Source organism: Mytilus trossulus, chromosome 9 (assembly GCF_036588685.1).
Source record: "Mytilus trossulus isolate FHL-02 chromosome 9, PNRI_Mtr1.1.1.hap1, whole genome shotgun sequence".
Taxonomy (NCBI): domain Eukaryota; kingdom Metazoa; phylum Mollusca; class Bivalvia; order Mytilida; family Mytilidae; genus Mytilus; species Mytilus trossulus.
Genome location: NC_086381.1, coordinates 39,209,728 through 39,230,567, shown reverse-complemented (window position 1 = coordinate 39,230,567; position 20,840 = coordinate 39,209,728). Strand labels below are relative to the sequence as shown.

At 43.2% G+C, this 20,840-nt stretch overlaps 1 protein-coding gene across 2 annotated transcripts; it reads right to left on the bottom strand.

Moving 5' to 3' along the window:
- Positions 1 to 5,570: 5,570 nt before the first annotated feature.
- LOC134683876 (uncharacterized) lies at positions 5,571 to 19,991 on the bottom strand. Of its 2 annotated transcripts, XM_063543180.1 has the most exons (4): positions 19,852 to 19,991; positions 6,777 to 7,025; positions 6,234 to 6,414; positions 5,571 to 5,781 (listed from the first exon to the last, which is right to left on the bottom strand). In XM_063543180.1, the coding sequence occupies exons 2-4, from the start codon at positions 7,016 to 7,018 to the stop codon at positions 5,767 to 5,769; spliced, it is 438 nt and encodes a 145-aa protein (XP_063399250.1). In that variant the 5' UTR covers positions 7,019 to 7,025; positions 19,852 to 19,991; the 3' UTR covers positions 5,571 to 5,766. The 2 variants fall into 2 exon arrangements, with proteins under 2 accessions (XP_063399250.1, XP_063399251.1); XM_063543181.1 differs by lacking the exon at positions 19,852 to 19,991 and having other exon boundaries at positions 6,777 to 7,121.
- Positions 19,992 to 20,840: the final 849 nt, after the last annotated feature.

Here is a 20,840-nt window from a genome sequence, read left to right as displayed (position 1 = left end):
TACTGTCGGAACGTAATCCTATCATGATCCGCTATATCGCATTGCAAACGGTTTTGTCTGGTCTCAGTCGTATTGTATTCTGTAATTGTCGGGAGTCGGACGTGGGTATCATTGACGAATTTCGTCTTAATAACGGGACTGTTTCGGAACGGTTTCGGCAAAAAACGGTTCGCAATAGACAAGATCTGGATGCAATCTGGACTCAATCGGCAGAAAAACAGCTATGAAAAATTACTCCAGATCATTCCCGTTCAACAGGACACCGTCCAGAATACACAATACATTGTTCGGAATTCGATCCGATACAGCAGAATCTGTCACGACATAGCCACGATAGTAATCCGACTAGACAAAATCGGCTGAGTTGCCCCGAATGTTACGGGACGCACCTAACTGTCGGGGTGCTTTGCCGAACTATTCGGAACCTTCCCGACCCGTAGGAATCTGTTACGAACTAAAACGACTGCGTTCAGACAATGATAGAACATTCCAGATAATTGAGGATACTAATCCGACTTTTTCACTTTTCGTGTCGTAATGTGGTCTGATCTCAAACGGGAGCAATAATCGGCAATGTGTGAACCCCGCATTACAGTTGATGTTTTGCTCTCGGTTTTAGTTTGAAACCCTGATTTGTTTTGTCTCAATCGATTTATGTCTTTCGAACATCAGTATACTACTGTTGCCTTTATTATTCACACCATAGAGCAGTTTTTGTCTCCTGGGTTTATCCATCATTAAAAACTGACTTTAAGATCGAAATGAACAGTATAATGAGTGATGTTTTCAATATCAACGTCGACCGCTTTAGGTGAATAGTATTAATAAATGAAAATAACCACTTTTTAATGTATGCGTCGTAATGTTCTCACAATTGTGTACTATGAATAACATTGTAACTATCGTATACTCTGCACATATGTAACTTTATAGAGATAATATCTCTAAAAGAAGTACAAAAGATACCAGAGGGATAGTCAAACTCATAAATCGAAAAATAAACTGACAATGCCATGGCTATAAATGAAAAGGCAAACAGACAAACAATAGTACACATGACACAACATAGAAAACTAAAGAATAAGCAACACGAACCCCACCAAAAACTAGGAGTGATATCATGTGCTCCGTAAAATGTTATCAGGGGACATAACTTTGTTCCTAAATGAACGGGTCTCGGTGGCTAAGTGGTCTCAGTGGTTCAACTACTGTAATCAATAGTCAATCAACACTGAGTCGGTGAGTTCGAACCCCGAACGTGTGGGTTCACTCGACTCCAATCTTAATTGACTAGGATTGTCAGTTTTCCTACCGATGGTCAGTATTTTTCTAGAGGCATTCTGGCATTATCCACAAAAAAAATGGCCGCCACGAAATAGCACAAAAATAGCGCTGAATTGTATTCGTAACAATCAATCTATAAATGTATTAATCGTGATCGCTGATAACACTAAACACAAAGGATAAAATACTTAATACAATATAAACTGCTACATTTGTTTAATTTTGAAGTTCTGCATGTGTGTAATCAATAACAGCATAAAGAGATATTTGCATCAAAAAAGGACCACCCAGATGGGGTTTTGAAGGAGATTCAAAATATCTTTTTGATTTTTTTATGGGAAGGAAAACCAGATAAAGTTAAAAGAGCAGTGGTTATGTCCTAACACTGTGATGCGGTCTTAAGATCCCTAATATTTATTTTTTTTGTTATAGCGTAAAAATTTCTCGGCTGTATAATTTACTAGACCCCCAAAATTACTCTCCTTGGAAAGTTTTGCTGCTTAGTTATATACAAAAACTGGGGGGGGGGGGGACACAATTTTACATTTAAGTAAGGAAGGATTGCTTTATTCAGCCAAAAAAGTCAATCACTTTTTGTATGATATCCTGGTTAATTTTTCAAAATTGAAAAATAAGTTAAAAGTTGAAATCAATACCGATATTCTGGCCCAGTACATATGGCTAAATCCAAATATCCAAATGGATGGCGAGATGATTTTGAAGGGTAAATATATTGAAAATTGCATATTTTTTTCAATGATCTGGTGTCAGATATTGATACATTATTCTCATATGAAAAATTTAATAAAAAAGTATAATATCATTTCTATCTTAGGTGGAAAAGTAGGATAGAAAGTAGTTCTAAACTTGATAATATTGAAAATAAATTAGTAGATAAAGTTAAATAGAACCAGTCTTGTAAATGTTTCTATAATTTATTTCTGCACGATAATAAAGTATTTATTTATCTCTTTTTTCCAGTAACAAATGGGAAATAGACCTAAATTTGCAGATTGAAGATTGGAATGCTATTTATTCCATGCCCTTCATTATAACCAAAAATGAGTTTTACAAAATTTTCAATTTAAGATTGTTCATAGGATTTTACCATGTAATTTCTTTTTATATAATTGTAAATCAAAAGAAACTGAATAGGAGCCTGTAATTCGTCGTTTGTTAATGTGTTACATTACATGTATATGTTTTTCGTTCTTTTTTTTTTACATAAATTAGGTCGTTAGTTTTCTCGTTTGAATTGTTTTACATTGTCTTATCGGGGCCTTTTATAGCTGACTATGCGGTATGGGCTTTGCTCATTGTTGAAGGCCGTAGGGTGACCTATAGTTGTTTATGTTTGTGTCATTTTGCTCTTTTGTAAATAGTTGTCTCATTGGCTATCATACCACATCTTCTTTTATATATATTCATTCTGATCAGAAGTGCCAATTGTTAGAAGCAGCATTTAATTAACAAAATCAGTAATATTTATATCTTATTCTACCATTATGATTTAATCGATCTTACAAGTATTAATCAACTGTTTTATACTTTGTGTCTCTAATACTTCACATGTTTCATCTTAAAAAATAAAAGAATTACAAAAAATAAATCCACCTAACAGCTAGATATAATACTAGACAGATGATAGGAATAATTGCACATATTGCAAAAGCAATTGCTAATCTTATCCAAGTGTAAGCCATCTTGTTATATCTTCTTACTGCATCATAATCATACCGTTTTCTTGCTTCGTTTGCCTGCAAAAGAAATCATGCGAGTTTTTCAATAAAAAATGTTTGGCAACGAATTAAATGAAGGGCATGTCAAGATCAATTTAAATGCCTTAAATCTTCACTGTCACACAGATCGTGCGAAGTCTGTATAAAAAGTCAAAGTCATGAAAAAACTCCAACGACTATCAAAAAGATCGTGCGAGAGTGGTATACCTAGTCAAGGTAATTTGAATTTTCCAATCATCATCAGAAAGATAAACTTTAAAATAAGAGCTTTTTGTATTCAGCACAAAACATTCGTAGGGCCTCGGTAAACCTCGCCGTTCTGCAGTTTCTAAGATTCATACAAAATCATTACTATTTTTCTTGCAGTTTCAGAACGTGTATACGTATTTTGGTTATTAGAGAGGTTGAGATTGGAAACTTGTACTTGTACGGGTACTTGTAGCCACACGTACACGTACACGAAGAAACGTCTATATATTTTGGTTGAGATTTCGCTGTCGCACGTGTACTGGTACGTGTACCTAGACGTACACGGAAGAAATATCTAGTGCTTGCTTGAGATTTTTTTTACGTGTATGGGTACTTGTATGACTGAATTGCGGTTTGGAAAACAACAATTTCATTGGCTGGCTTATTCCTCACTTTCTTCTAGCTCAATATTTCTTCTGCCGAGATTCTCTTGTTGTCTGCTATTGAAGATAAGGACGAGTTGGTCCTTATTTCAACTGAAATGAACCAGTCTCACGGTTAATTTAGAGGTTCTCACTAATGAACAATGCAGATTTATGTTTCGATTTGAGAACAGGACATTGATAGACTGCGTGTTGCTTTGGTAATCCCACAAAAAATTGTATGTAACAATGGAACAGTTGCAAGTGGCAAAGAAGGGCTTTGTATAGTTTTGAGAAGACTTTCATATCCTAATAGACTTGAAGATATCTCTCCAATTTTTCAAAGGCCGTTGTATGAATTATCTTACATTCTGTCCAAGACGCTAGACATAATTTATGACAATACCAGTCAAAAACTTACTTCCCTAGATCAAGAGTGGCTGTCTGAAGAGTACCTTCGTACATTTACAGAGGTCATTCATGAGAGAGGATCACCTCTTCTTAACTGTTGGGGATTTATTGATGGCACAGTTGTGCCAATATGTAGACCAACCAGGCATCAACGAATTGTGTATAGCGGTCATAAGCGTGTGCATGGATTGAAGTTCCAGTCAGTTGTTGCACCAAATGGACTAGTGGCAAATTTATTTGGGCCAATAGAAGGCAGGAGACATGACTCGGCTATGCTGCGGGAGAGTGGTCTCATGTATCAGCTGGAAGGCACAATGAACAGGGTAGATGGAACGCCATATTCCCTTTATGGTGACCCAGCGTATCCTCTCAGGCCCCATTTGATTGCTCAATACAGAGGAGCAGCACTTACTGCAGAAGAACAAGAATTTAATAAACTCATGTCAGCAGTCCGTGTTTCTGTTGAATGGACATTTGGCAAAGTCCTTTCCTTATTTGCATTTCTTGATTTCAAGAAAAACCTCAAGTTGTACTTGCAGCCAGTTGGCAAATATTACGTTGTAGCAACTATATTCACCAACTGTCATACTTGTTTATATTGCAGCGAGACAGGAACATTCTTTGGATTAAATCCACCAACCTTAGAAGAGTACCTCCAATAGGCATAAATGTATATGGACATTTGCGTTTTTTCATTGATCAGTAGAATGGATTCCATTATTTTAATAAATAGTTTTTGTAAAAGATCTCTCCTTGATTTTTTTGTTATCTTAATATAATTTTAGAATGAGAGTTCTTATTATTTTGATAGTTAGCTGGTCCCATCACTCTCGACAGTTTCTGAATTTATAGAATTATTTTTTCCGAAAAAAATAGAAAAAGTTAAATAAATTACACCCCTTCCACTTCCCCCCCCCCCCCCCCCCCCCCGAATTAGATGGAGGGATAAATGCTCACAAGCAAATTAAACCCTTTATGTGCCTATCCCAAGATGTGCCCTTGTAATTCATTGGTTGTCATATGTTGCTGCCTGCCTTACATGCTTGTATTTGTTTTTTCTGTTGCAGTTTTTATAAATCAGGCTGTTAGTTTTCTCTTTTGATTTTTTTCACATTTTGTCATGGCTGGGCCTTTGATATATGGTATGTTTTTTTTATTTTTGAAGGCAGTATATTTTCATATAGTTGTTTACATTTTCGTTCTCTGGTGGATAATTTTCTCATTGGCAATCCTGCAACATATTACTTTAATAAAAACATTTTAAGCAACAGCGGCCATCTTGGTTTTTAAAATTAATCATACCAGACGTAAAGTGATGAATGTCTGTAGTTTAAATATGGACAATTAAATTAGACTAAATAACGTAACAATATAGTATTTATTCCTTCAAATATAACATTTTCAACGATTTCCAATTCTTATCATCACATAAACTACTAAATTAAAAGTAAAATTAAAATGCAGTTGCTTTTGATTTATTTAAGATTTTTTTACAGTTTTGATAAGTTCCATTAATAAAAGCTGTTGTTGTTTGTCATTTTCTATCTTCTGCTTCCTCTCTTCCCTTTCCATCTCAAACCTTTCCCTCTCCAGCTTCAATTCCTCTTTCCGTATGTTCACTTCTGCCATTTTGATGTCTTTTTCAACATCACATTTTTCTTTAAGGTACGACATAATAGATTCATTACCCTTTATTTTGGTGATCTTACTGGGTGTTACTGTTACACCTTCACTGTCTACAAGAAGAAATTAATGTAACAATTTTACTTTCAAACATAATATTGTCAAAGCATATGCCGTTACTTTCGATCTACAAATACATAACCGGTTAGTATATCTTGGTGGTTTTTTTTTAATCAAAACAAGGTTTATATATTGTAGCCAGATATTCTCCTTCTTATATTCTGTTTCCTAGGCCTAAATTTGGTAGAAATCCACTTTCTTGCAAGTCTTATACGTTATGTGTTTTTCTATTGTTGAAGGTCATATAGTTATCTATAATTGCTAACACCAACTTCATTTTTACTTTGGTGGATAGTCTCATTGGTAATCAAACCACATCATCTTATTTTTATATCTTCATTTTTATCATTTCAGGCTGCTATATATACCTACTAAAAATTCAGGAGTTTCTTTTTATTTTACATGTTTTATTCTAAATACATTACAGAAAATGAATACAGCCTACCATTTGAGATCTTAACTGGGGTAAGGGTTTCCATGCCCTTTTTCTGATCAGTTTTGCAGAGTGTTCATCCTTGTCCTTCTGTTGAGCTTTTTCCTTCTGTTCTTTGTCTTCTTCTTCAGCTAATGACTGAATTTCTTGAAGAAGTTGTTGTTTTTCTGTGTATTCTTCTTCTGTTCCAGATCTACAATGTATTGGGAATCTACATGAATAACTATTTAACTACTTATTTAAAACTGCAATTAAACCAAGGAAAGAATTTAGAAAATGGTTATTCAAGAAAAAAATGCAGGGTAGGCATGGTAGGAGAGAAGCATGGGAAGGTCTTTCTTAAGACTTCGACCATACATAAAATTAGAAGATATTGGCCTTCTCTTGACTGGTATTTTTTGCAAAAACACCTCCAGAACATGATATATCTTTTCAAAATGCCGATTAGTCTTGTACAAACATGTTCACTCTGTCTGATTCAATCTGAATTTCAACCTTTTTTTTTGGTGTTAAACATGTTAAAATGTATAAACAAAGTAAAATAATGTTATTTACTTTTTTAGTGCTTCATAGTTTTCTTTCTGAAACTGCTGCAACAGTAACTGTGTCCTTTCTCTCACTCTCCTGGATGTTACATTAAATACTATATCAACATTTTCCTTCACGTTTTGGGCAACAACTTCCCATTTTGTTTTGTCCTTGTATGGGTTTTCAGCCAACACCTCCTTTAGAAGGTTTAAATCATCCTTTGCTGAGAATCTCACCTGTGTTTTCCGAAAAAGTTTGGGTAATGCCATGCCTTTGCTACAATAAAAACATGTATGCAAAATCAATAATGTTAAGATTCGATTTAAAAAAAAAAGTAAAGAGTTCAAAACTTGAATTTTTGCTACATTTTGATATTACAGTTAAAACTTAGCACATATTTAACAATCATAAAGACAAAATCCTCTGTTTTGTGTAATATTTCATTTTCTTATGCTGAAAGGGCCCTATAGGTCATGAAATATTAAATAACAATAGAAAATGGAAAATAATGAAGGAAAAGGCCTTAAGAGAAAAGTGATAAACAGTACATAAAGGTGTGGATGTAATGGCACAATGTCAATGGTAAACAATTAATCAAATGAAGATGGTAAACAATTTGTTCGTCAATTTGCATGTACAAGAGCCCTGCACCACATTACTTGTTTGAAAAGGTCACTTCCATATATAAAAGCAACCAGTGTTTTAAAGTTTGATAGAGGATAAACTTATTAAAGATGATTGATTGTTTGTTACTTAACGTCCAGTGGCAAATATTTCATGCATGTTCGGGACGAGAACAAATAAACAACAAATACAATAGGTAGGTCCTGTATTAAGTTTAATAGAGGCCGTTCGGGGAAGTTTAGTTTGCCACTGTAAAATGAGTGGAAATTGGATAGGGACAGACATTTTGCCTTGCAACAGGCCGCCTACGGAACACTCCAAGTGTTGTTGTACAAACTCTTTCGAGCATAGTGCGTGGCACTCTCTATACACGAGGCATCGGATTTAAAGTTAATTGGTTAGCAGGGGCGGATCCAGCCATTTCTAAATAGGGGGGTCCGAACCCAGGATAAAGGGGGTTCCAACCACATCTCCCAATTTAAATGCATGATCGTAAAAAAAAGGGGGGTTCAAACCCCCGAAAAAAAACCTCCCTCGATCCGCCACTGGTTAGACGATTTTTTAATTTTTGTGGTTGTACGTCGTCGGCCACCTGTTTACTATTGTAGTATTCGTTGGTATTAAGCCAGACCCTGCCGGAAGTGCACGATCCCATGATGCCTCTCTCTCTCTCTTTCCGGAAACATAATCAAAAAGACTAACAGAAAATCCAAAGAGACAATCTGCCTTGCAGAGACACAGACAGACACAATCAAGCTTCTTGGGTAAGTTTCATATTTACTCGGGATCACAACATTGGCGCTGCGAGCACTTATTTGCGTGGTGCATTGCAAGTAATTGCTTATATTGTGATTTGAGGCGACGTTCGCTTCAACAGTGTTTCCCGCGGAAAAGGATTCGGGGGAAACCTTTACCGATCGTTTTTTCTTGTGTAATACTCTGGTAGAGAATATTACATAACATTACAGGGGTTTTGCAGCGCGGTAGAACCCCTGTTTATTGTGTGGCATTGAGTATTCGTTGTTTTTTCGTATTTTCAAGACGACTTGGATCACGTGACCTGGGAGGAACGGGGAACCAGTCGTGTTGTTAATTGTTCTGTTTACCTCTGATAACTGCAGACCAGAAGGACGGGTTACCAGTAGTGTTATTGTTCTGTTCTGTTTGCTTCCGCTAATAACCGCAGACCAGAAGGACGGGTTACCCTATAAAGCGGAAGTTTTGTTATTCAATAAAATAAAATAAAATAAAAACATCTGTATTATTAAAAGAGTTGGTTGTTGTTGTTTATTGATAAATAAATAAACTTGGTACAAAAACAGTGTTGATTGTTTACAGTTACAATGTCCATCATAAACATAAACACTTGTAGCTTTCAAGAGTTACTTCAGCTCCCAGGTATAGGAATAAAAACTGGGGAGCAAATTATGGACATAAGGGAGGGTAAGGGTTTTGTGACTGAGTCAGATCTAGCCACCATATCCCATCTTCGAGTGACAATGGCCCTCCTGTCTAGGCTAGATTTCAATCAAAATGGGGGTGGCCAAAATAATGGACCACCACCTGAAGCCCAAGGCAGGCACAATGAAATGTTAAGCAGGGTTAACACATTAATAGGTGGGGGACACGTTGCCTCACAAGGCACCCCAGCACGGGTACATGCCCAATCAGAATTTAAGCAAGAGGCATGGCATCAGGGGCAAAGTCCTGGACCCTGGAATGGTCCTAGTCAGATGGACTCTGCCTTTCTTGAGTGTAGCCCATATTCCGGGGATGCTGGAGCTAGACCTAAGACCCCAGGAAATTGGGATGGGGGATACAGGGAACAAATTACAAAAAATGAGTGGAGTCAACCCATGATGGGTGACCCAAACCAAAGTAACCCCCAACATCAAGGGAGTAGTATCAATGCCAAACAGCACTGGCCAGGGGAAGCCAGTGCATGGGACAAAACCGTTCCAACTAAAAGGGGTGCACCTTCATACCCCATGGGTCACACAAGCAACTATGCAGGTCAAGGGTCAGCACCCTGTACCCAACCAGCTCACACTGGTGGGGGACAGTATGAAACACCCCGCAGTAGGTATGGCAAGTGGCAAAACAATAGGGGCGATGACTCCAGGCAAGGACCTGCCCCGACGTATGAAGAAAGACCAAACAACAGGGGTGAGGACCCAAGGCGGACCCCTGCCCGTGCCTATGGGGATAGACAATCCCAAACTCAGTACAACCAAGGGTATACACCGGTGCCCCCACAAGGGGTCACCACTGGGGGGAGCTACGAGCGACATGCTTACCCAATGCCACACAATGAGGATAGGCCCAGGGAAAACATAAGGGGACCTGACAGCAGAGGTGGGGCACGAGCAACTTCAGGTGCAGTCTCTAAAGTTAGCAATGCCCCAAAAAATATCAAGTATGACGGGAAGGGCAACTGGCAGGCCTTTTTCACAAAATTTGCTAGATACGCAGAGGTTTGTGAATGGGGTCCCCAGGAATGTAAAGACCAACTTTGCTGGTGCCTTGAGGGGAAGGCCAGCGAATATTATGCCCTCATAACGGAAAGGGACAGGGAGGTAAGTTATAGGGAGCTTGTGGAAAAGCTTCACAAGCGCTTTGGTTTCAAGGCACTCCCCGAGACCGCCCGGGTTCAGTTTAACAATGCTCGGCAAGCCCCTGAGGAGTCTCTGGAGGACTGGGCTGACCGGGTGTTGTCCTTAGCCACTAGAGCCTTTAGAACCCTCCCTGATGACTATATGTATGAGCAGGCCGTGATGCGGCTGTGTCAGGGTATTGAAAATAAAGAGTTGGGGGTGCAAGTTTCTAATCTTCAGCCCCAAAGCATAGAGGAGGCCGTAGATAAAATACGGCTATTCCAGCACAATACCCAGGCAATATATGGGAGGTCAACCAGGCGTGAGGTTAGGCAGGTAATGGGTGGCCGGTATGACGACCACCAAGAGGTGTTCCAAGAGTACCAGGTACCGCAGGTAAGAGCCACTATGGCCCCAGAGAGGGCCCCAGTGAGTACTTGGAAAAGTGAATTGGAAAAGACCAATACAAAATTTGATAATAAGTTAGGTCAAGTGCACGAGAAATTGGATGACATGATGGTCCAATTTAGGAAACTCCTCACTCGCACTCCGGCAAGAAGCCCCTCACCGGGCGGACGGCCAGCTGCCGGAGGATGTTTCCACTGTGGGGAGAGAGGACATTTCAAACGGGACTGCCCAAAATTTAGGGGAAGGTCACCATCAAGAAGCCCATCCCCATATCGAGGGTCTGGGCGGGAAAGTGTATGCTATAACTGCTATAAACCTGGGCATATGCGAAATGAGTGCCCAGATCTGCGGTCAAAAGAGAAAACGGTAACTTTTGCTGACCAATCTCGTATGGCACCAAGTTCGTTAAACTCCAACGGGGCAGCTCCACAGGTCAGAGCAAGCCCCCAAAAATAGAGTTTGGCCTGTCAACAGATGTGCAGTTTAGGGACCAAAATGTAGGGGAAGTAACCTTGGAATATCAGGGTCCAAAATCAGTTTGTCAGGGGAATGAGGTAATGCCCATACAAATACAAGAGGCAGAGGGGTTGTTATCAGTAGAGTCTGAAGGGGAGGGCACCCAGGACATAGAGTCTGTAAATAACCCAGCCCCTGAGTGCCCATTAGAGGATAAGGAGAATGCTTCCTCCGATTCAGAGGAGGAAGTAATCCAAGACCATGGAGTTGACCGTCACTTGTCAAAAACACTGATATATGTGTTGCGGCATGGTGCCAGTAAATGGGGAGTCAAGGTTCTCCCTTGGGGATTCGTGTATGTTGATGAACTCCTGTCGAGGCACCCAGGATTGTCAGGGTACACTCTCAAGGAGCTCACCCGTCTGGTTGAGGTAGACGTGGACAAACGTTTCACTTTAGATAGGGACCAAGATCATGGTTGGTGGAAAATAAAGGCAAACCAGGGGCATTCCATTGAAGTGGGATCTTTTGGTATGCCCTCAGTAGAGGAAAATACTGTTGCCCATGCCTACCACTACACAACCATGCTTGCCTGGGGGGATATAGAAGAGGAAGGGTTGAGACGGATGAATAGGCAGCACATTCATCTATTGAGTGAGGTACCCCCTACCTTCAAACCTCATTGGGAAGTACAGATAAAGATAGATGTACCAAGGGCTCAGGCCGAGGGTTACGAGTTCTATTGGGCACCCAGTAGGGCTATATTATGCTCGGGTAACCAGGCAGGAGTCTTGCCCGTCAAGTTCTTTAGGGAGGTTGTTCATCTAGACTCTGGAGAACAAATCAAATTTGGACCCCTTATTGTTCAGTCAGTGCTTACCCAAGATCAGGGGGACCCTGGGGGTGAGGAGAGGGGAGAAATACCAGGGAGCTTATGGTTTGAACGCGAAGATACAAGCCTGGCAGCAGTAGCTATGGCCAGTTATGGAGAACCCCAGGGTAGCTGGGACTCCACTGAAGACCATAGCCCTCCCAGGGCGGTAAGAACCATTGATACTGACCTGGAAAATAATGAGGAAGCCCATAACAGTGGGGCCTCCTCTTCAGAGGGGGAAGCAGACACCACATTGGTTGATGAGGAAAATGATTGTGAAATTGTCACTGTCTGTCAGCTCCGTTCCGGGACAGTATTTAGGGTACCCATTAAAGTTCAGGGGCAGAGTTTGTTTGCTGTGGTGGACACTGCAGCAGAAGTGACCCTAATATCAGAGGAGGTATACAGGTCCCTAAAGTCTATGCCCCCCATCCTCAGGGAAGTCATCATGAATACAGCAGGAAAGGGGATGCAAATGAATGGGTATGTTGTCGGGCCCGTGAATTTGGAACTGGGTTCCAAACTCATACAAACAAATCTGTATGTGGCCCCTATAGAGGATGACATGCTGTTGGGTTTCGACTTATTAAGAGCACATTGCATCGACTTGCAAATGTCAGATGGACAGCTGCGGGTAGGAGACGAGGTCATACCCATGACTATGGGTAAGGTCGGGCAGGCACCAAGGGTAGCTAACGTGACAATCCGTGATAAAGTTACGGTGCCGCCCAATTCAGTGATGAAGCTCAGCTGCCAGGTTAACTGTGAAATGCCCAGTTATATTGTCGAGGCAGGCAGCCCCTCTGGTCTTTTGGTTCCCCGCACTTTACATGAGGCGGGGAGCCAACCAGTAGTATGTCTGATAAATACTTCAGATAAGCATGTACATGTGCGTCAGGGGGAATTAATTGCCCAGGCGGTAGAAGTTGAGAAAATAGAAGTCCCGGCAAAGGTACGTGTAGTAGGTACAGGGGGGGGTACTGGCCCAACAGAATCTGACCAGGGAGTCCCCGAGCACCTCAGAGATCTCTTTGATCGCTCCAAGACACTACTGGGAAGCCAAGAGCAAGAAGCCCTGGCATCTCTGTTAAGGGAGTATGGGGATGTCTTTGCAGCAAGTGAGTTTGATTTGGGGAATTTTTCGGCCATTGAACACCAAATTGACACTGCAGGACACCCCCCAATAAAGCAACGAATGAGAAGAACCCCTATTGGGTTTGCTCAAGAGGAGGAGACCCACTTAAAGAAAATGTTGGAGGCAGGGGTCATTCAGCCTTCAGTTTCTGAATGGTGCTCTGCCCCGGTACTGGTAAGAAAGAGGGACGGGGGGGTCAGGTGGTGCATTGATTATAGAGCTTTAAATTCTACCTGTGTAAAAGACGTATTTCCTCTAGCTTTAGTAGAAGAGTGCCTGGATACCCTTGCAGGGAATCGGTGGTACTCTAAGCTGGACGCTAACTCAGCGTATTGGCAAGTGAAAATCAAGGAGGAGGATAGGTCAAAAACCGCATTTATTTCAAAATACGGCCTTTTTGAGTTTGCCAGGATGGCATTCGGGCTCTGTAATGCCCCAGCTACTTATGCCAGGGTCATAAGCTTGGTTCTAAGGGGGCTAACCTGGGATATAGTGTTGGCCTTTCTGGACGACATTTTGGTTCTGGGAAAGGATATAGCTTCTCATTTGGCCAACCTGAGGGCGGTCTTACAGCGCTTTAGGGAATACGGCCTCAAGCTTAAGCCAAAGAAATGTGAACTGTTTCAAGAACAGGTAGAATTCCTTGGCAGACTAGTAAGCAGGCAGGGTATGAATATTGGCCCAGGCTATATAGAGGATGTGAAGAAATGGCCAGCCCCTCACAATACTAAAACGGTAGAGCGTTTTCTGGGGTTCGCCAATTATCACCGGGCTTTCATTGAGGGGTATTCTAAAATCGCAGTTCCCCTTCAAGATGTTACAGGCAAAAGGTCGTTCACATGGGGGGAAAAACAGCAGGAGGCATTTGATAAACTGCGGGAGGCTCTCACCTCTGCACCCCTACTGACCCTGCCCAATACCTCTGATCCATTTATCCTAGATACAGATGCCTCAGACTATGCAATCGGGGCAGTCTTGTCCCAAGTACAAAATGGGGAGGAAAGGGTAGTTTGCTATGCCAGTTGTACTTTAACTCCAGAGCAACGGCGGTATTGCACCACCCGGAAGGAGCTCCTGGCCGTAGTACGCTTCACCAGACAGTTCCGGCACTACTTGCTGGGAAGGAACTTTGTAGTCCGCACAGACCACAGTAGCCTCACCTGGCTGCTTCGCTTTAAGCAGCCCCAAGGGCAGCTGGCCAAGTGGCTCGAGGAGTTGAGCCAATATCACATGGAGGTGCGACATAGGGCGGGCTCCAAACACATAAACGCGGATGCCCTGTCCAGAATGCCTGTTGACTCTCCATGTCAGGACTTTAAAACCGAGGTCAACTTGGCAACCCTGCCCTGTGGGGGTTGTCCATACTGTGCAAGGGCTCAAGCACAGTGGTCTAAATTTATGACTGATGTGGATGACGTGGTCCCATTGACATCCAAAGGAACAGGTGTGGGGAAACGGTCTGTAAACGAAATACTGGTCACTGGCCAAAATTCTGATGAGGTTGGGTTTTTAGATGAAATACCGGTTGCTGATCCAAAACCAGCCGATGAGGGTATTTGCATATCACGAGTGACAGTGGCCACGGTGGGTAGAGATGTGGTGATAGTCCCAGATGACCCAGAATGTTCCATCCGGGTTGTTCAAGATGGGCTTGGGGTGGTTTTAGGGAAATATTCTGTTGAACAAATTTGTGACGCACAGAGCAAAGACCCGGAATTTAAGTGGCTCACTGAGTGGCTTGACGATAACAGTTGTCAACCTGCTCAGGGGGACCTGTTTCGAAGTAGCCAACCGGCAAAATTTTACTGGACAATCAAGGAGAGGTTCAGTAGGGATGAACGGGGAATGATAATGTATCATGCAAAAGACGGAGAGGGAAATAGGTTGCTGGTGCCCCGAGAATGGAGGAGGGACATTATGGAATTATGCCATGACATCCCCTCAGCTGGGCACCAGGGCATGACTAGAACCCAAGAAAGAGTAAAACAGTTTTACTATTGGCATGGGCTTAAAAGGGACTTGGAGGGCTATGTGGCAAGTTGTACGGCATGTAACCAGAGCAAGAAACCGAATAAGACTGCAAGGTGTCCAATGACAATGTTTCACGCTGGGGCTCCTATGGAGAGAGTGCACCTCGATTTTGTAGGGCCCCTACCAAAGTCAGACAGAGCAAATGAACACCTGCTCATGATTGTAGATCAATTCAGCAAGTGGGTGGAGTGTATCCCCCTCCCCTCTCAGACGGCTGAAGTCACGGCAAGGGCGGCTGTTAACGATTTTTTCTGTAGGTTTGGGTATCCATATGAAATATTTACAGACCAAGGCCGTAATTTCGAGAGTTTACTCTTCCAATCAGTTTGTGAACTGCTCCACATCCACAAGGCTCGGACCACCCCATATCGCCCTTCTGCTAATGGCCAGGTAGAGAGATTTAATCGAACCCTCCTGGCCTCCATCAGGTGTTTTGTGGGTACCAATCAGAAGACTTGGGACGTACACATTCCCCAATTAGCGGGGGCAATTAGGGCATCAGTGAATCGATCCACCGGGTTTACCCCCAATCGCCTCATGTTGGGCAGAGAGGTAAACCTCCCTGCTGAGTTAATGTTCAGGCCACCAAAAACGGGGCAACCTCCAGACCTGGCCGGGTATGTGGGTGACTTAGAAGAGGCCCTAAGGTCTGCCCATGAAATTGCGAGGGCAAACCTCAAGACCTCCCAGCTTAGAGCTAAGCAAGCATACGATCTTAGGGTAGTTGCTCGTCAGTACAAGGTAGGGGATGTTGTCTATAAGCTGGACACAGCTTCACTGCCAGGGAAGTGCAAAAAGCTAAACCCTATGTGGAGGGGGCCAGGGGTCATCCTAGCAAGAATCTCGCCTTACCTGTATAAGGTAAAAATGAAGAAAGCCCTCACCACGGTGAACCATGACCGTTTGAAGCTGTGTAGGGATAGGGAGCTACCGGTATGGGTCAATCGGGCAATAGAAGAGCTCCAAAATGGGGGTGTGGCCCAAGCAATGCAACCTAACAACCCAGTAACCCCTTCACAAGGTAATGTTCAAGATCCTGTCAGGGTGGACCAGGTGCCCCCCACCCTACAATCAACTGAGGGTAGAAAAACAAATGCCTCAGGAAGTACTTGGGCACTGTACTGCACTTGCCAAGGACCTTATACGGGAGAGTTTATGATCTCCTGTGACAGGTGCAGTGAGTGGTACCATGGCAGGTGCGTGGGAATCTCTCCACAGGAGGCGGAGGAATGGGAGAACCAAGACTACATATGCTCTGGTTGTAAGATAAAACCAGATCCACCGCACGTTAGTCTGAACCCTACTGGACTGCGCAGGTCAGCCCGTAGGAAGGGTTCAGAATAGGGTGCTGTTATGATGCTGTTGTTGTACATAAGGAGTCTTTAAGTCATTGTAAATAGTTTCAGATATTGTACATATGGAGGCAACTATTTAACTACATTGGTATCTAGTTAGATAGCTGCTATATTGAACGACGATGCCAGATGTAATTAAGTTGGGCCTTCAAGATGTTGTATTTTTTGTATTTGCAGGCCAGACAGATGTCCAGTGATGAGGGGAGTTCGGGAGGCAGCCCAAAAAGAAGTTGGGCTGCCGAGGAAAAGCTTATAGAGGAGAAAGAGCAGAGAGAGGTAAGCCCCAGGGGACGACACCACGATAGGGTCCCCTCAGTTGAAAGGGTTGTCCCAAGCCAGGGAGATGCAAAGGGTCAGGAGGGGGAGTTCGAAGCTAAGGTCCCAGGAAAAGACATCTCTGGGGACCACAGGGACTCCTCCCCAAAGGCTAGGGATACGGGTTCTGGGCTAGTTAGGGGCACCAGGGATGGGAGCCATGATTCCAGGGCCCGGTCAGGTAGCAGGGAGGACAGAGTTAGGGACCCCAGTGGAGGAAGGAGCCGCTGTTCCGTTTCCAGGAGCACTCCAGGGGCCGCTGTCCCGATGGCTAGGGACACCCCTGTGGGCATTCCAACCGACCGGGATGCTCACAGCGCGCCTCCACTGGGTAGGGGTTTTCAGGGGCGAAAGGAGACCACCCAAGAAAGGAAGAGAAGAAGGAGTCGGCAGAAAGAGCGCCAAGCTGAAGAGACAGCCAGGCTGCAGAGGGCACTAAGGGAGGCCCAACAGATGCGGACACCAAACTCGTTCCAGGGAGGAGGAAGAAGGGACACAGGGGTGTCGTGGCAAAGGACACCCCAACATAACTACACGCCCACTGGGACAGGGGTGTCAGGACAGAGGACACCCCAGAAGTATAACACACCGAGAGAGACTGGGGTGTCGGGTTATATGACACCCCAGGGAGGCTGTCAGACGAGGAGGACTGGGATGTCGAGTCAAGGGACACCCCAACGGGACTGCCAGCCGCGGGAGACTGGGGTGTTGGGCCAAGGGACACCCCAAGGAGACCAACAAGCCAGGGGGGCTGGGGTGTCAAGTCAAAGGGCACCCCAACCAGACTACAAGCCGAAGGAGACTGGGGTGTCAAGTCTGAGGACACCCCAACCTGACTACAAGCTGAGGGAGACTGGGGTGTCAGGCCAGAGGACACCCCAAGGACCTGCACTGCCAAAGTTGATGGACATCCCCACCCTACAGCAGTGCCCCATCCAGGGTTGCCCCATAAGGGCATTGGATATTCAGCCACATGTGATGCTGGAACATGTGGCTGAAGTATTCGGAGAACAACGAGACCAACCAAGGGCTTCCCTCGCTCCAATCAGGGTAGCAGCACTACAGGCACAGGCCTGGATGCTAGTGGGTGGGGACCTAGAGGATTTGGTCACCCATGTGAATAGGCTGGAGATAACACGGCCCCACATCATTGGGCAGGCAGTCCAGGGGCAGATGGAGGAGGTATGCCGGGAAGGGGGACGACCAGTTCCCCCATACTTCTCAACAGCACCGGTCAACTCTCCTGGAGCCCTCATTGACTGGAGGGTCCAGGCAGCCATAATGGGGGAGTTGGGAGACAGGGCGGATGCGTTTAGGGGAATGTTTAGGCTGCAAGGTCCCCGGGCAGCCATAGGGTCCTCAGCAGGCCAGATAGGACAGGCAGAGGGGGGAATAGATCCGTTGAGGTCCCCCTCCGACTCCCCTCCAGGAAAAAAACTATTTGTGGACAGTGCAATCAGGAGTCCAACACCTCCGGCATTTGACTCCCACTTCCATTTAGACCGGGGGTGGAGGCAATGGAGGATGAACGGGAGGATGGACCGGCAACGGTTCATCGAGATGCGCCTTCCCACCCCCCCCCCCCCCAAGAAACCCAGTGGACCTAGTAGGAGGGGTTATGGTGTATTGTGACCCAGGGACATGGCCATCTGCATTGGCATTGCAGGAACCCCCTGGAGGATCACCCTGGGTCACAGCAATAGGAGTCCACCCCAAAAAGGCCCAGCAGCTGGACGATAGTTCGTTCGACAAGATGGAACGGCTGCTGGGGTTGCCTGGGGTAAGGGCCATTGGAGAAGTTGGGTTGGACCAGAGCCAGCGGGACCCACCTCTTCAAAGGCAGGTTAGCACCCTAAGGTGGGTCCTAAATTTGTGCAAGGGAAGGCCAGAGGTTCCCCTCATTCTCCATATTAGAGGGGCTCCCGAGGATCGCCATAGTGCGGAGGCGCACCTGAAAGCCCTCACCATAGTCCGGGAGAGGGTGGACCCTCAGCAGAGGATCCATCTCCATTGCTTTGATGGGGGCAGGCAGGAAGCGAGGCGTTGGAGGGATGCCTTCCCCAATGTCTATTTTGGGTATACGGGGGAGGTATTCCGGTTTGACCAGGAACAAGGGCAAGTGGTGTCGTCCCTCCCCCTAGACAGGATACTACTGGAGAGTGATGCCCCCTATTTCAGGCCATCATGGGTGCCCAATCACAGCTATGGGCATCCCCAGTATATTGCCGAGGTGGCAATGGGACTTTTGGCCTTTAGGTCGGGGGACACCCTTTGGGCATTGCTGGAGGCCACCACCAGTAATGCACGAGTTCTGTATAGGGTGTAGGTAGTGGGAGCAGTTTCGTGTAAATAGGTGTAGATATCTGTAAACTTGTCCAGAGAGGACAGTTATTTTTGGTGTAAATATCTGTAAACTTGTCCAGAGAGGACAGTTCATTTTAAGTTCGTTTTGTTAAGTTTATTATACTAGCCCCACCTACATTTGTAATCAAGGGGGCATCACCAAGGATATGAGGGGACTGGGATCGTTGCTGAAAGGGGTAAGGGACTGGCTGTACGTTCCAACAGGGTTAATTTAATTTAGCAATCTCGAAAAGAAAACGAATAATTAGTACCCTTGTCTAATCTGGGCCCCTCTCATCTGAGGGGGCCCACCTGGAAAATTCACTATTATTTTTTTGGACAATTTGGCAATAAATAAAAAAAAAAAAAGAGAAAATTCTATACTTACAACAAACATATAAAACTGGGGGAGTGTAGTATTCGTTGGTATTAAGCCAGACCCTGCCGGAAGTGCACGATCCCATGCCTCTCTCTCTCTCTTTCCGGAAACATAATCAAAAAGACTAACAGAAAATCCAAAGAGACAATCTGCCTTGCAGAGACACAGACAGACACAATCAAGCTTCTTGGGTAAGTTTCATATTTACTCGGGATCACAACACTATTATCACCGACACTTACGGCACTTTTCGCATGTAATAGTTTGAAGTGCGCCAAAATTTAAATCAATAACTTGTTTAAAAAGACGTTTTTAAAAGCCAAGTGTCAATTAAATTGGTGTGAAAATAAATCTGAATCATATTTATGTCACAAAGTCAAAAACCAATGGCGCCAATTTTGCAAAAATGCAAATGACGCCGCCCGATTCATTTTCCCCAAAACAGACGTGATTCATGCAGTCTATTATGCTGAATTAATAATATTTTGAAGAAATGTGATACAACACATGCTTAAAATTTTAAGATTGATAATTTAGTTCCTATACAAAGTCAAAAGGCATCGTTAAACCCACACGGGTAACACTTACTTGTAGCAGCTTCTGCACACGTTTTGATCAACTTGTAACGTTGGCGAAAATCACGTGACACTCCAATTCTAGTGACGTAATACGAAAAAATACAAGTTTCACGTACCGGTACCGGTACAAGTTTCCGATCTCAACCTCTCTATTATCTATAAAACTGTAACAGAACAAGTTCAATCTGCAAATAGAAATAACTATTCATGTCTACCAAAAATCCGACTTCACATAGGAGTTTAATAAGGATGTTTAGCTTTTTTATACAATGTCAAAGGAGTGATAGATAGTAAAACAAGGGTGCTCTAGGAAAGACTTTGTTTACATTTATTTCTTTGTTTAACCAAACTATTCTTTCTGTTTCAGCTTTATTCTAATCATTGAAGGTTTTAGCTTATATTCTATTTTAATTAAATATTAAGTTGACCTATTTCTACGTTGAAAGCTAGAACGCATCCCTACTATTTCCCTCATTTCCTCAATGCAATTCAATCCAAATTACAGGTCAGATTTGTTATTTTGATAAAACAAAATGAGGAATAATGAAAAAAAGTATACATTTTTACCATAATAGTAAAAAACAGATTTACAGTTCACAAAGAGTCATTGCTGTATTGATACTTTCTTTTTATATTTTAATCGAAATAGATAATCTTGTCTGCAATTTTCAATTTCAATTTCAATTATAATTTGTAATTGATGGATAGAACGCAATCTAAGAGAGCATTGAAAATAACTAATTTAAACAACATGTAGCCATCTTTTTTGATAATTTTTATACAATTCATTTTATTCAATGAACATAAGTTATAGAACAAGCTTATTGTTGAACACCATAATCGGGGAAAACACAATTTTATAATCAATTCAAATAATCATACAACAATGTTTTTTCATCTTTGATTGGTCTACAAATTTTGTTCTTGTCTTTTAATTCTGAATAATACGTTGAACATTTACTTCAATTGCCATACAGATGGCAACCAAACCAAACGGGA

Excerpts from the sequence above, each read along its gene's own strand:
- LOC134683876 (XM_063543180.1), bottom strand. The coding sequence starts at position 7,018 with ATGGCATTACCCAAACTTTTTCGGAAAACACAGGTGAGATTCTCAGCA. Across the intron at positions 6,415-6,776 it reads AACTATGAAGCACTAAAAAA|ATCTGGAACAGAAGAAGAAT; the intron begins GTAAATAACATT and ends AATACATTGTAG.